Genomic DNA, 14737 nt, shown 5'->3' on the forward strand with positions numbered 1-14737 from the left:
AAGAGGGTCTGTGCAGTCTTTCTGCCTAGTCCGCCATCTTGCTGGAACTCCCCTTCCTTTCTTTAAAATGACCTTTTGCTTTCTACATGGATGATACTCTTGATGCCATCTTACAATTCCTCAAGTTTTTGGTCACTGATGTTCAGTCCATCTAAATTTAGATGGTCTCTAAATTTAAGAAGGATGTAATCAAAGTCATATTTTGGCTCTTGTGGACTTCTTTTAATTGTCTTCAGTTTCATCTTGAACTTGGATATGAGCAGTTGATGGTTTGTTCCACAGATAGCTCCTAGCCTTGTTTTATTTAAAGATACTTAGCTTCTCTATCACCTCTTGCCAAAGATGTAGTCAATCTGGTGAAGTCCATGTATATAGCTACAGCTTATATTGTTGAGGGAGTTCTGGTGGCATAGTGCCTAAGGTATTTGACTGCTAACCAGAGGCTTGTGGTTCAAAGCCACCAGCCACTCCCTGAAAGGAAGGATGAGCAATCTATTTCCATAGAGATAGTGCCTCAGAAACCCAAGGAGGGATTGCTATGGGTCAAATCCTACCCAATGGCAGTGAGTTTGGTTTTTGGTTGGTTTTATATTGTTGAAAAAAGATATTTGCAACAAGTAAGTTGTTAGTCTTGGCAAAATTCTGTCATGCGATCGCCAATGTTACATCTGTCATCATGGCTGTATTTTCCAACTACTGGTGGTAGTGCTTTGTTTCCAACTTTTATGTTCCAATCACCAGTGATAGTCGACATATTGTGATTGCATTATTTGGTCAATTTCAGACTGCAGAAGTTGGTAAAAATCCTCAATTTCCTCATCTTTGGCTTTGGTGGTTTGTGCATAAATTTGAATAATAGTAGTATTAACTTGTCTTCCTTGTAGGTATATGTATTATCCTATCACTGACAGCATTATACTTCAGGATAGATCTTGGAACATTCTTTGTAACATTGAATGCCATGTCATTCCTCTTCAAATTGTCATTCCTAGCTTAGTAGTTCATATGATTGTCATTCAAAATGGCCAAAACCAGTCCATTTCAGTTCACTAATGCCTAGAATGTTGATCTTTATGTGTTCCATTTCATTTTTGAAAACTTCCAATTTTCCCAGATTCATACTTCATACATTCCATGTTCCAATTATATACGGATGTTTGAAGCTGTTTCTTCTGATTTTGAGTCGTGCCACATCAGCACGTGGAGGTCCTAAAAGCTTCCACATCATTAAGGTTGGCTCTCCTCTGAGGAGACAGCTCTTTCCCAGGTGTCTTTTGAGTGCCTTCTGCCCTAAGGGGCTCATCTTGCAGCACTGAATCGGGCAGTGTTTCAGGGCTATTCATAAAGTTTTCCAGTAATATATGAGATGGTGTCTCACTGCTGTTCATAAGGTTTTCACTGGCCAGTTCTTTGAGAAATGGATGGCCCCTTCCTTCTTTTGAGTCTGTCTTAGTCTGGAAGCTCAGCTGAAACCTATCCACCATGGGTGACCCTGCTGAGATTTGAAATACCGGTGGCATAGGATCACGCAAGCCACCATAGTACGACAAACTGACAGACAAGTAATGGTGTTAATAAATAAAGATTTATAATAGTAATAATAACTGAGCACATTTTGAGTATTTACTATAGGTCAACCATTTTTCTTAATGCTTAAATATGTTATTAACTTACTATATTCTCTCAGAAAACTTGTGGAAGAGAATGTCATTATCTCCATTTTTACAGATGAGGAAATACTGATACACAGAGCTTAATTTGCCCAAGTTACACAGCCATTAGATAGTTGAGTTAGGATTCCAACCCAAGCAGTCTGACTAAGACTTTATTCTTAAACCCTCTGCTCTTACACCAACTAACTGTGGCTATCGGAGCTCTAGTGGTATAGTGCCTAAGGCACTTGACTGTTAACCAGAAGGCTGGCGGTTCAAACCCACCAGCTACTCCTCAGAAGGAAGACTGGGCAATCTACATCTATAGAGATACCACCTTGGAGACCCAAGGAGGGTTCACTGTGAGTCAGAATCAACTTGATGGCACTGACTTTGTTTTCCAACAGAGCGTATAAAGTAATTGAAAGATAATTGATTTTATTTTTAAGTACTAAGTTGATATGGACATCATGGCTTATTAATGGGACTTCACATATGCTAAAGTGTACTGCTACTAAAACATAAACTTTTTATATATGGATATAGTTTAAAGGTTAAACATTTCTAGTTAATGAACATGACAGATTCACAGAAGGTAAGCTGGAAAATAATGAAAGAAAATAGAAGCATATGGATAGGGGGAAACTTTTTTTTTTTTTTTTAACTAGGTATTGTGTTACCTCATAGACAAAGACCATATAATATAGCTGTAATTTAAGCAGAGTTGTTATATCATCTCAAGAGTCTGTTCTTTTTTTTTTTTTTTTTTTTAGTGTGTACTCTTTTCAGTAGCCCCAAAGGGAATTAATCTTTTCATATGCAGTGGTTGGGATGAATAACTTACATTTGTTTTTTTAATCTGTAAAACTGCCATGGAATTAATCTTACACTTTACCTTCTGTTAAGTTTATAGATATTCTTATTTGGTAACATGGAGGTGTCTGAGATGGAAAAGTAACTTTGGTTATAGTCATCTAGTACTGCTGCAGTAACTTTAAATACACTATTTAATATAAAATTTTTTGTCATAAACCAAAAACCAAACGTGCTGCCATAGAGTCAGATCTGACACAGCAACCCCTCCTTGAGTTTCCAAGGCGGTATCACTACAGAAGTAGATTACCCAACCTTCCTTCTGAGGAGTTGCTGTCATAGTGAGAGTAAAAACAGTAAAGTCATTTAAGGAAAAATTTCAATACAAATTTTTAGTTTAGCATTGAAAAATTACTAATAGCTTATGCAGTCTAATCATTTAAGGGCTTTAAAAAAGATATTCCTTTGTGAATTCTAAAACCAAATAGACTACAAATTGTTAAAATTCAGTTGATTCGATTTTACTAAGAATTTTTTAAAATGTGGGTGTAGTTACACTTGCAGTACTAAGTATTAATAATAGTACTAAACCCATATATTAGTCCTTATGCTTTAAGTTGCATATTTTTAAATTAATAGTAGGATAGATAGTCTTTATCTTAAAGATTATAAATTTACATATTTTTAATGTGTAAAATGACTATTTGGGAATTCCTCTCAAATCTGCTTTTGTTAGACCATTGGTAGTTGCATGTTTGAGAATTAGTAAGTACCCTAAGGTACCCTCAGGAACTCTGGTAGTGTAGTGTAGATAAGGTATCTTTTTGCTAAGTGAAGGTGAGTGGTTCAAACCCACCAGCTCCTCTGCGGAAGGGAGATGGGGTGATCTACTTCCGTAAAGATTCACAGCCTAGGAAACCCAATAGGGGTCACTATGAGTTGGGATTGACTCATTGGCAGTGAGTTTGGTGAATTTACTTTTAGTCTTAATTGAAAATTAATTTTATATTAAAATCTTTCTTAGTCTGAGAATGTTAAAGGTATTCCTCTAAACATGGATTAAAAATGTCAAAGTCATTATTTTGTTATGTTATATCTCTGACTGCTTATTTTTAGAAAAAGTATGATCTCTTTCTCTTTTTTATTAGATTGCATTTGTTCCTTAAAAAACTATTATACCAGCATGTCATTGTTTTCTGTAGACTTTGCTCTTGAGTTATTCAGTGAATTGTTTTATTATATGTATCTATTACAGCTCATTTAAGAGAACCTATTGAACACCACAGCATTAGACCAAACAGAGATTTCCAGGGCCATTCAGGTTTGCAAAAGGACATCTCAAGAAATGCCTGGACTGATAAAAGAGCAAAAAAGAACACTGATACTTCTGATAATACTCATTCTGTAAAACAGCTGAAATATGTGCCTACACTTCACAGTAAACCTGAGATAATTCAACAAGAAACTGTATTTGGCTGTAATCCTCTTTCTGAACAAAGCAAGACGAGGAGCATGGAGCCACCATCAAGTTGTCAGAAAAATACATTACGAAGCATTACATCTCCTTTGACTGCTCACAGGTTAAAACCAATAAGACAGAAAACCAAAAAGGCTGTGGTATGTCTACTGTTTTTTAAGTTACTATATGACAATTTTCTTTAAAATATGGTTTTTAGTATCAAACTTGGTGGGTTTTTTAATTCCCTATAATGTCCCTATATTTTGGGGTATGTATGTGATAAACTCATCGAAAGAGAAAACAGATGGAGTATTTATGGGAAAATACCTCTTGTTTCCCTCTGCATACTTGAAAAACGGTGAATTGATACTGTTTTGGATTTTAAGTTATTGACAGTGAAAAACATGAAAATAATGCTAGCTGTATTATGAAATAGTATTTATAATTCCACTCACCAAATTAAAATTTAATATTATCCCTTTGTTTTTGTTGTTTCTACAATCTGATCTCAAAACTATAAACTACAGAATATATTATAATTTTTATATTCTTAATCTGAAAATTAAAAAGACTATGTATAAAATTCAGTTTAGTTTTAAAGAATCATGAATAAATTGAGAATGGTGGTTGTTGTCTGTTAAATTTTCTATGTTCATCCTATTTGTCCTTTGTTTCCCATTTCACCTTCACCATTGTCTTTTCAAAGTCCTTATTCTCCACCCTGCCATCTGCTTTCATTCTGCTCATTGGTTATCATTTCACACTTCATTATACATTCTTAGTTTTGATCCATATGGTTCACAGCTGTGCTCAGATGTACCTGTGGTCCAGGCTGGTGGACCTGGGGAAACAGCTATTTGATTTTTCACTTCAAATTTTGTTCCTGCCATGGTTAAGTACTTTTTTCTTAGGTATGCCAAGGCTGTTCTAGTAAACAAGAGAATTATTATTGATGATGCTTTTGTTTTTTAGGTGAGCATACTTGATTCAGAGGAGGTATGTGTGGAACTTCTAAAGGAATATACATCTCAAGAATATGTGAAAGAAGTTCTTCAAATATCTAGTGATGGAAATATGGTAATGTACATTTACTCTATTAACTTGCAACTTCAGTCATCACCTAAATATTCAGCATTCCAATTCATTTTACAATGATATCTTTAAAAAAATTTTTTAAATCAATTTTCCTACTAAGGTATTGTTTCTGGAATTCAAAAACTAGAATAACAAACATTTAAATTAGTGTAGTTTTTAAAATAATAAATATGTTTAGTAATAACTTAAAGTTTGGGCTTGCTTTTAAAATGATTGAAAATACTACTTTTAAGAATATGCAGCATTTTTCAATAAAATCATATTCAATGTTACATTTAACATCATAATTTTTAATAATAAAATATAGTATTATGACTTAATGGTGTATAATGAGAGCTCTTAAAATTTTTTTTTTTTTGACAGATCACTATCTATTATCCACATGATGGAAGAGGTTTTCCTCTTGCTGATAGACCACCCTCACCTACTGATAACATCAGTAGGTATAGCTTTGACAATTTGCCAGGTATGGAAATTTACTGGGTAATAAATTTAGATAATGCATTTTTATATACATAAGGTATATATACATGGATATGATAGGTTGTAAATATCTTGACTTCATTCAGGCTACAGATCATATTCAGATATTTTATAGCTGGTGAGATGTGGTATGATTTTTTAATCTAGTGTTTATTCATATTTTGTTTATAATAATACTTTATTCTACTAATCCCAGAGAAAACTAACTCTAAAATATCAATTGTATATCACATATATAATTTGTGTACTTGTTTAGTTACTAATTTGTCTTGAACCATGGGAGCTCTGGTAGCATAGTACCTAAGACATTTGACTGCTAACCACAAGGCTGGCGGTTCAAACCCGCCAGCCACTCCACGGAGGGAAGATTGGGCAATTTACTTCCGTAGAGATGCCGCCTCAGAAACTCAAGGAGGGATCACTATGAGTCAGATCTGACTGGACAGCAGTGAGTTTGCTTTGTTTTTTTGTATCTTGTTTTTAACTTTTAAATCATTACTTTGTTACCTAAATGATCATTTATTATGTGCTTAACCAAATTTGACTCCTAACTCAGTTTTAGAGATTTTATGGATTGAGGAAATAAGTACTGACTAATAAGAGTTCACTGAGGTAAATTTTAGAAATAAACAAAAAAAATATATCCAGTTGAACACTGTTAGAAATCAAATCTGTTAGATAAGAATATTAAATACTATAAATAATCATAGTTATGGGGAACAGGAAAGTTTATATATTAGGATTATAAAATTCTATGCTTCATTAACTAAAAAAGAGCTACTATTGGGAAGGAAGGACAAAGGAAGAGGTGGATGCAGGGAAGAAATAAATAAAAATTTTAAAAAACAACTTTTTTTATCCCTAAAAGTCAATTGCTTCTCATAATTACGATACTAGCTATTAGATGTTTTTAATAATATATTTCTTAGGAATTTATTATGCTATCTTTAGTTTAAATTTAAATGACTAGACTTGTATCTCTAAAGTATTTTTATTTTGCTAATGGGATTAGCAACACCACCAATGGGATTAGAGACCTATTAATGAGAATATTTGAAGACAAGTAGAAATCAATATTAAATTTTAATAGAATGTATCTATCAAGTCAACAGTTTTATTCCCATATTAGGTAATTTTCTTTTTTGCATTTATCCCTCTAGAAAAGTACTGGAAAAAATACCAATATGCTTCCAGATTTGTACAGCTTGTAAGATCAAAATCTCCTAAAATCACTTACTTTACAAAATATGCTAAATGCATTTTGATGGAGAATTCCCCTGGTGCAGATTTTGAGGTTTGGTTTTATGATGGTAAGTACCATCTAGTTATGGTAATTTTTTTTTGTTTTCCTCTTCAGTATGTACTTTACTAGTTGTGGTTTGTTTGCTTAAGTTTTTAATGTAGCACAGCAAGTCTGTAATATATATATATATACATATATATATATAACTATATGTATTAATTGTATTTGTTGTTGTTGTTGTTATGTGCCATCAAGTCGGACCCAACTCATAACAACCCCTCCTTGGGTTTCCGAGGCAGTATCACTACAGAAGTAGATTGCCCAATCTTCCTTCCAAGGAGTGGCTGGTGGGTTTGAACTACCAGCCTTCTAGTTAGCAGTCAAGTGCCTTAGGCACTATGCCACCAGAGCTCCTATTAATTATATGTTGTTGTTGTTATGTGCCGTCGAGTCAAACCTGACTCATAGCAACCCCTCCTTGGGTTTCCGAGGCAGTATCACTACGGAAGTAGGATTGCCCAACCTTCCTTCCGAGGAGTGAGTGGCTGGTGGGTTTGAACCGCCAGCCTTCTGGTCAGCAGGCAAGTGTCTTAGCCACTGTGCTACCATAGCTCCCATTAATTATATAGTATACTATTTATCAAATCATATTAACTAAAATATTTATTATATATACCTTCCTGAAAACAATTTATCCTGTAGTATGTATACCAGTCCTCTTTCCAGTTTGGCCCCAGATAGATGGTATAAAAATTACATGAAATGAATAATATCCTATGTCTTGTTTGAAAACTCAAATGGACATATGCCAAATTATGAAAAATTTTATTTTCTAATATATTCTGTAACTCTTTAATCTGTAAAGTTTCTGTTTTAAGGAATTCATGTAGCACACATAGTATATAATATCATAGCTATCATTCAGTTATATTTTTGTATGAAAGCAATGATTTTTTTAAAATGTCATTAAAAAGTATTAGACTTTAGCCAGGTATATGTAGAAAAGAAAATGCATGGCCTGTATTTATTGAATACTTTTGAGAATTACATTTTATTAATGGTCAATAAATGAATATAAATGGTACCTTCATCTAGGAACTATATGTAATGATGTGATAATGAGTATAAGTGTAGGGATATTTAAAGAAATGATAAAATAATAGTTTTTTTATCTTGTTTTAGGAGCAAAAATACACAAAACAGAAGATTTTATTCAGATGATTGAAAAGAATGGAAAATCTTATACCTTGAAAGGTGAAAGTGAAGTTAATAGCTTGAAAGAGGAAGTGAAAGTGTATATGGACCATGCTAATGAGGTCTGTAACAACATATAGTATATTTTCACACAAATTAACAGTGAGTGTAAATTACATAGGTGAAATAATGATAGAAAGCACTTTTCTTTTGAAATAGAGTCATCGTATTTGTTTAGCATTGGAAACTGTAATTTCAGAAGAGGAAAAGAAAAGTGGAAGTACTCCCTTTTTCCCTATAATTATAGGAAGGTAAATGTTTGGAACTTTTTAAAATACGGCTAAATTTTATTGGCTATGTTTAAAAAAATTACTTGGTATTTTCATTATAAATATTAGTTTTTCTGTGAATTGAAAACTTTAAAGAAACATTTGAACATTTCTTTCTCCTTCAGAAAACCTAGCAGTACAAGTTCACCTAAGTCCTTATCACCTCCTCCTATGGATCCAAATTACCTGGTGAGAGATACACTGTCTTTAAATACAATGATCATGAATAATGCTACTTCTCTAAAACACGCACCAATACTTAATCCTTCTGTAAGTAAATATATGAAACTTTTGTACTTTAAACCCTCAATGATTGCCTAATGACCTTGATATGAAATTAAAACTCCTTACTGTGACCTGTCACCTACCTACTTTTCCAGCCTCATCCTGAGCTACATCATCCCATGCTTTCTAGGTCTTCTTTTAGTTCTTTGAACAAGTCAAACTCTACTTCATCACATGCTATACATCTGTTCTGGAACTCTCTTCCCCAACTCCTTAATTTCCTTATGGATGATTTCTTCCTTATGGCTATTTCTCTGACCTCAGAGGATAGTTTCACTTCAGGGTTTAAAGAGTAACTCAGGGCAGTTAGTCTTGGAAAATCCTCTGGTCTCACTTGGTTCAGTTAAGGCTAAACTTTTATGAATTTGAGTTCTGTTCCATGTTTTTCTTCCTTCTATCAGGGTCCTGATCAAGAATGGTTGATAGTGGTAGCTATACACCATCTAGTTCTTTTGGACTCAGGGTAGTGAACATGGTCTCACTTTTGTTACTTCATTGACACCTAACCTTACCTCTTTGAGAAAAAGTTAAATTCATTAACAAATATATTAGTGTTATATTTTTACTAGTTAACATCATAAACTTCCTAAATATCTGTTGTAGGCACATGTTTAAATAAATTCATAATATTTTTACTCAGTGAACTTAACGAAAGTGATGGCTAGTGAAGACTAGTGAAACAAAAATATATCTTTAAAGAAATAGATATGTGTGTATGTACTTAATAGATACGCATATATACTATGACTGCAACTAAGAAAAATTGTACTTTGGAGCAAAAAGATGAAAAAAATAAAGTGAACAGTGATTGTGTGATTTTTTTTTCCCTTTATTTTTCTAGTTTTCAATAATGCGATGATTATATTTTACACTTTAAATTTTTGGTTTTTAAATATTCTGTAATGAAAATTGTTTTCTACTTTGGTGAAATTTGTTTATAAAAATGCTGAGGAGTAATATGTTCCTGTCCTTTACAATTTGTAGATGGTTACAAGTGAAGAACTTGGCCTTACAGCTACAGCTTCTAGAGCAAACATCTCTTCTAGTAGCCTAAAAGATTGTCTTCCTAAATCAGCACAACTTTTGAAATCTGTTTTTGTGAAAAATGTTGGTTGGGCTACACAGGTGAGAAGTTTCTAGGAAAATGAATATTCTCATTATGAATTTCTTTTGTTTTCCCAGTAATTAATTAATAAAAAATATAAATTATTTTCACTATTTCTCTATAAGAAAATGTTTAATCCCATTGTTTATATCATTAAATATATCAGTGTATTTTTTTTACATGTTTTAAAATTCTAGATAATAATGATAACAGATTGCTTGAAGGGCCTAAACTAAAACCACTTCCCATTGCCATAGAGTTGTATAGTCGATTCCAACTCATAACGACCCTGTGTAGGACAGTAGAACTACCCTGTAGGGTTTCCAAGACTGTAATCTTTATAGAAGCAGATTGCCTCATTGTTCTCACACCAGAGCCCCTGGTGGGCTTGAACTGCTGACCTTTTAGCACACAACCACTGTACTTTCAAGGCTTCTTTGATTGGGCCTGTTGTTGTTGTTGTTATGTGCTGTTGAGTCACCCCGACTCATAGTGACCCCTCCTTGGGTTGCTGAGGCAGTATCACTACGGAAGTAGATTGCCCGCCCAACCTTCCGAGGAGTGGCTGGTGGGTTTGAACCGCCAGCCTTCTGGTTAGCCGTCAAGTGGCTCAGGCACTATGCTACTAGAGCTCCTTGATACGGCCTAGATGTCCTCATTTTACCATTATGTTTTACAGTCCAGGTCATAATAATAGTTAATTGTGAAGAATGCAGAGGAATGTCAGGGATATTTTAAATTTAGAAAACTTTGTAATATATATTACTAGAGAAACTGTTTCAGGCAGGAAAGGATTTGCATATTTCTACGTTTCAGACTTAACAGAATCTTATGTAGGTGTGAATATGTGCCATGTTTTTTATGTACATTGTCTCATTTATCCCCCAAACAACAGTAGTGTTTGTGCTATTATCTTTCATATATCAGAAGATTATGACTAATTAAGGAGCTCTGGTGGCATAGTGCCTAAGGCATTTGACTGCTAACCAGAAGGCTAGTGGTTCAAATCCACCACCCACTCCTCAGAAGGAAGGTGGACAAACTACTTCCGTAGTGATAACTGCCTCGGAAACCCAAGTAGGGATTGCTTTGAATCGGATCTGACTCAATAGCAGTTAGTTTAGTTTATGACTAATAGGGGTTGATTGACTAATGTAGTACTGTTTGTTATTCTTTGGTGCTATTGAGTCAGTTATGACTCATAGTGACCCTTTGGACAATAGAATGAAACACTGCTCAGTCTTGTGCCATCTTCACAGTCATTGGCTGTTCTTGAAACCAGTTTTGCAGGCACTGTGTCAATCCATATCATTGAAGCTCTTCCTCTTTTTCACTGAACCTCTAACAACCATGATATCCTTCTCCAGGGAATGGTTCCTCCTGATAACATGTCCAAAGTACAGAAATCCAAGTCTTTCCATCCTTGCTTCTAAGGAGTATTTTGGCTGTACTTATTCCTAGACAGATTTTCTTCCTCTGGCAGTCCATATTATAGTCAGCGTTCTTTGCCAACACCATAATTCAAATGCGTCATTTCTTCTTTGGTATTTCTTTATTCATTGTCCAACTTTTGCATGCATAGAAGGCAAGTGAAAATAACCATGGCTTGGGTCAAGCATATCACATTAGTCCTCAAGGTCACAGTTTTACTTTTTCAAGATTTTTTTAAAGAGATGTTTTGCAGCATATTTACCCATTGCAGTATGTCACCTGATTTCTTTTTATTTTTTAATTGTAATTTGGATGAAAGATTTTTAGTTTTTTTAAAATGCATTTTAATGAAATATAATTTATGTACAGTGAAATACACAAAACTAAAGTGACATGGGTCAATGCATTTTTTTTTTTTTTTGCAGTATTCTCTCCCCTGCCCTCCCACCCGTGATAACCAACAAAGAAAGTTTCCCTCCATATGTAAACCTTTCCTTGACCCTCCACAACAACGAACTAGTACTATATTTGTTCTTCTGTGATTGACTTATATGTCACTCAACATAATGTCCTCCAAGTTCACCCATATTACGTGTTTTGCAGACTCCATTCTTTAGTGCTACATAGCATTCCATTATGTGTATGTACCATAGTTTGGTCATCCACTCTTCTGCTATATATCTTAGAGGTAAGTCCCTTGCCAAATATGTAATTATCAGCAAATATGAATTTGTTGCTGCATTTTTGTTATGTGCTTTTTTGTGGTATCAGTTTCTTTGTTCCATATAATTTTCTGTGCTGAGCTCGTTTTGTTTATGAATCATGCTTTTACTTCCTTCATTGCTATTGTTTTAGTATTTGCTGAATATTTGTGCTGGTCTTCTTTTTTGATGTAAAGATTTATCATTTTCCTTTGAGGTTACCCTGTGATTTATAATTTCCTTCCCAAGTTTAGAATAGTCCATCCTATCTTGTAGTTGTCTTGACTTCTCTACCATCTAGAAGTTCTGTAGCGACACAGTTTTTTCCCTCTTTGTAGTTGTCCTCATTTGTCAATTGATATCTCTAATTCCCTGTTTACAGTCTTGAAGGCTTATTTACTTTGGATACTTTCATAGCTGTGTTAGTTTCTGGGTTATATCATCATGTGTGTTAATGATCAGTTATTGTTGGCTGTTGTTGCTTCTCTGTCCAAAGGGCTCCCTGTAGCATCTTTTGTAAGGTTGATCTGGTTTTAACAAATTCCCTTATTTCTGCTCATCTGGAAATGGCCTAATTTCACCATCATATTTGAGGGACAGTTTTGCTGGGTACATAATTCGTGGTTGCAAATTTTTCTCTTTCAGTGTTTTATATATACCATCCCATTGTCTTCTGCCTGCATGGTTTCTGTAGAGAAATCCGAGCTTAGTCTTACTGGTTGCCCCTTGTAGGTAACTTTTCATTTTTTCCATACTGCTTTCATGATTCTTTCTTTGTCTTTGGTTTTGATAAGTTTGATGATGATATATCTGGGTGATTTTCTTTTGGAGTCTATCCTGTTTGGGGTTTGTTGGACTTCCTGAATGGATATATTCTTCCTTTCATCATATCAGGAAAACTGTCTTCCAACAAATCTTCGACAGTTTTCCCTGTGGTTTTATTTGTCTCTTCTTGTTCTGGAATTCCAATTATACGTAGGTTATTCCTTTTGATGGTATCCAACATGAACTTTAGGCTTTCTTCATTTTGTTTTGATCTTTTTTTCTGATTGATTCCTTTCGAAAGAAGTATTCAGGTATTTGCCTTCAATCTCACTAATTTTGTCTTCCTTTGATTCAATTCTGCTCCTTTGCCCATTCAATGTCTTATCTATTTCTGAAAATTTAGTATTAATCTTTTGTATTTCTCTGTGTAGATTTTGTATCATTTCTGATTTCTCATTTATTTTGTCATTTTGTTCCTATATTGTCTTTTGAAATTGTCCTGGGGTTTTCTCTGTGTTTTACTTGATTTGTCTCTGAATTTATTGAAGATACCTAAATATAATGCTTTTGAATTCCTTATCAAGGAGTTCCAGTGCTGCATCTTCCTCAGGGATGTGTTTTGGGTCTGTATCCTGGTCCCTTGTTTCTTCTGCTTTATCTTGCTTCTTTGTGTGGACTGTGATGCTCTGTTGTCTCCGAGGAATTGTGACGTTTTTGTGTTTATGTTTAATTGGTGATTGTATGTGGGAGTGACTTGGCCACGATTTTGTTTTCTTTGTATGTTATCTACACAAGCAGGGTACTGTGTTCCTGTATTCATTATTTGACATCACGTATACACTCACCACCTGTCTCCTTTCCTGTTGTCAGCTTCTCATATGTCCCTGCCAACCGTGGCAAATAGAGCCTGTTCTTAGGTCCCCGGAATCTGAAAGAAAACGCTATTACTTTAAAATCCAAAATGATTGCCACTTGTAAAGATTCAAAATGGCCGTGCTCTCGGTCACTTTAAATATCGAAAATGGCTGCTGCTTGTAAAGATTCAAAATGGCTGTGCTCTCGGTCACTTTAAATATCGAAAATGGCTGCTGCTTGTAAACATTCAAAATGGCTGCATACTCAGTCACTTTAAATATCCAAAATGGCTGCCACGTGTAAACAATGACAATGGCTGTACCCTCTGGACAGCAGAAAGTCAATAGCTCAGGTTGTCTCCCTCCTTGCTGTTTCCCTTCCTAGTCATAGGCTACCAGCGCAGTCATCCTTGCAGCCCTTGGTGACCAGGGCTTATCTTTAGGTCAATTCTCAGGTCCCAACACTGTTAGGCTGAAGCAAACCCAAGCCACCAACATTTCAGTTAGCAGCTTCCTCCGGGTGTCAAGCCCTGATGAGACAGCCTGATAAGACAACCGAAGTGACAGAACCCGCCCAGACTGGAAAGTCCCATGCAGTGGCAAGCTTCCTCTTGTGAAACCCCCTCATGCTAATTAAGTACAGACCCATACTAACAGCTAATTGGACCCCACTATTTCCTTAGTGTCCCCGCTTAGGTCCTCCACAAGACTATAAACCCTCCCCTCCCCAGCCATGCGGTGCGATTTCCCGGGCCCCTCTTAGGGACCCGTGAACCTTGCCCGGGCCCCTCTCGTGGGCCCGTAAACCTCCCCCAGAAACTCAGAATAAAAACTTCTCTTTAACCTCACTTTTGTACGTCCTCTTCTCCTTACTGTGGCCTTACAAACACCACTTGGAAATATTCAGGCTGTTGGTCCCGTCAGAGTAGCTGACAGTCTACAGCAGCTACTGTCTCTGTACTCACTGTTTTCGTTTAGGTTTTTCCACTGCTTGGTGCCTAATCCACTTCTGTATAGTTCCTTTCAGAGCTCAGGGTTCCGGGATTATCTTCTGTATCCTGTCAATTGGTTTTTCTCTTCTTTGTTGAAGAGGGTCTGTGCTTCTTGTCTGCCTATTCCTCCATCTTCAATTTGGATGAAAGTTTATACAGCAAATTTGTTTTACATACAACAGTTCATATGCATTTCATGAGTTTGATTGCAATCCCCATAATATAACAACTCTCTTCCCTCATCCTCCTTGTGGTGACTTTTTCCCCATGCCCTTCTTTCCTATGCATTCCTGCCCTCTAAGCTATCTCTGGGTGCAAATACTGCCCTTCTGATCT

General features: G+C 35.2%; 1 protein-coding gene across 1 annotated transcript in view; it reads left to right on the forward strand.

Moving 5' to 3' along the window:
• Window positions 1–14737, forward strand: part of PLK4 (polo like kinase 4) — a 50434-nt gene that overhangs the window by 30512 nt on the left and 5185 nt on the right. Inside the window, exons 7-14 of the mRNA XM_007953835.2 lie at window positions 3721–4082; window positions 4897–5001; window positions 5383–5485; window positions 6663–6812; window positions 7928–8061; window positions 8159–8250; window positions 8394–8538; window positions 9538–9678. Of these exons, the coding sequence (XP_007952026.1) occupies window positions 3721–4082; window positions 4897–5001; window positions 5383–5485; window positions 6663–6812; window positions 7928–8061; window positions 8159–8250; window positions 8394–8538; window positions 9538–9678 (1232 nt within the window). The remainder of the gene's footprint in view (window positions 1–3720; window positions 4083–4896; window positions 5002–5382; window positions 5486–6662; window positions 6813–7927; window positions 8062–8158; window positions 8251–8393; window positions 8539–9537; window positions 9679–14737) is intronic.

This window comes from Orycteropus afer, unplaced genomic scaffold, assembly GCF_000298275.1.
Source record: "Orycteropus afer afer isolate SDZICR_OR568_19922 unplaced genomic scaffold, OryAfe1.0 scaffold00418, whole genome shotgun sequence".
Taxonomy (NCBI): Eukaryota; Metazoa; Chordata; class Mammalia; order Tubulidentata; family Orycteropodidae; genus Orycteropus; species Orycteropus afer.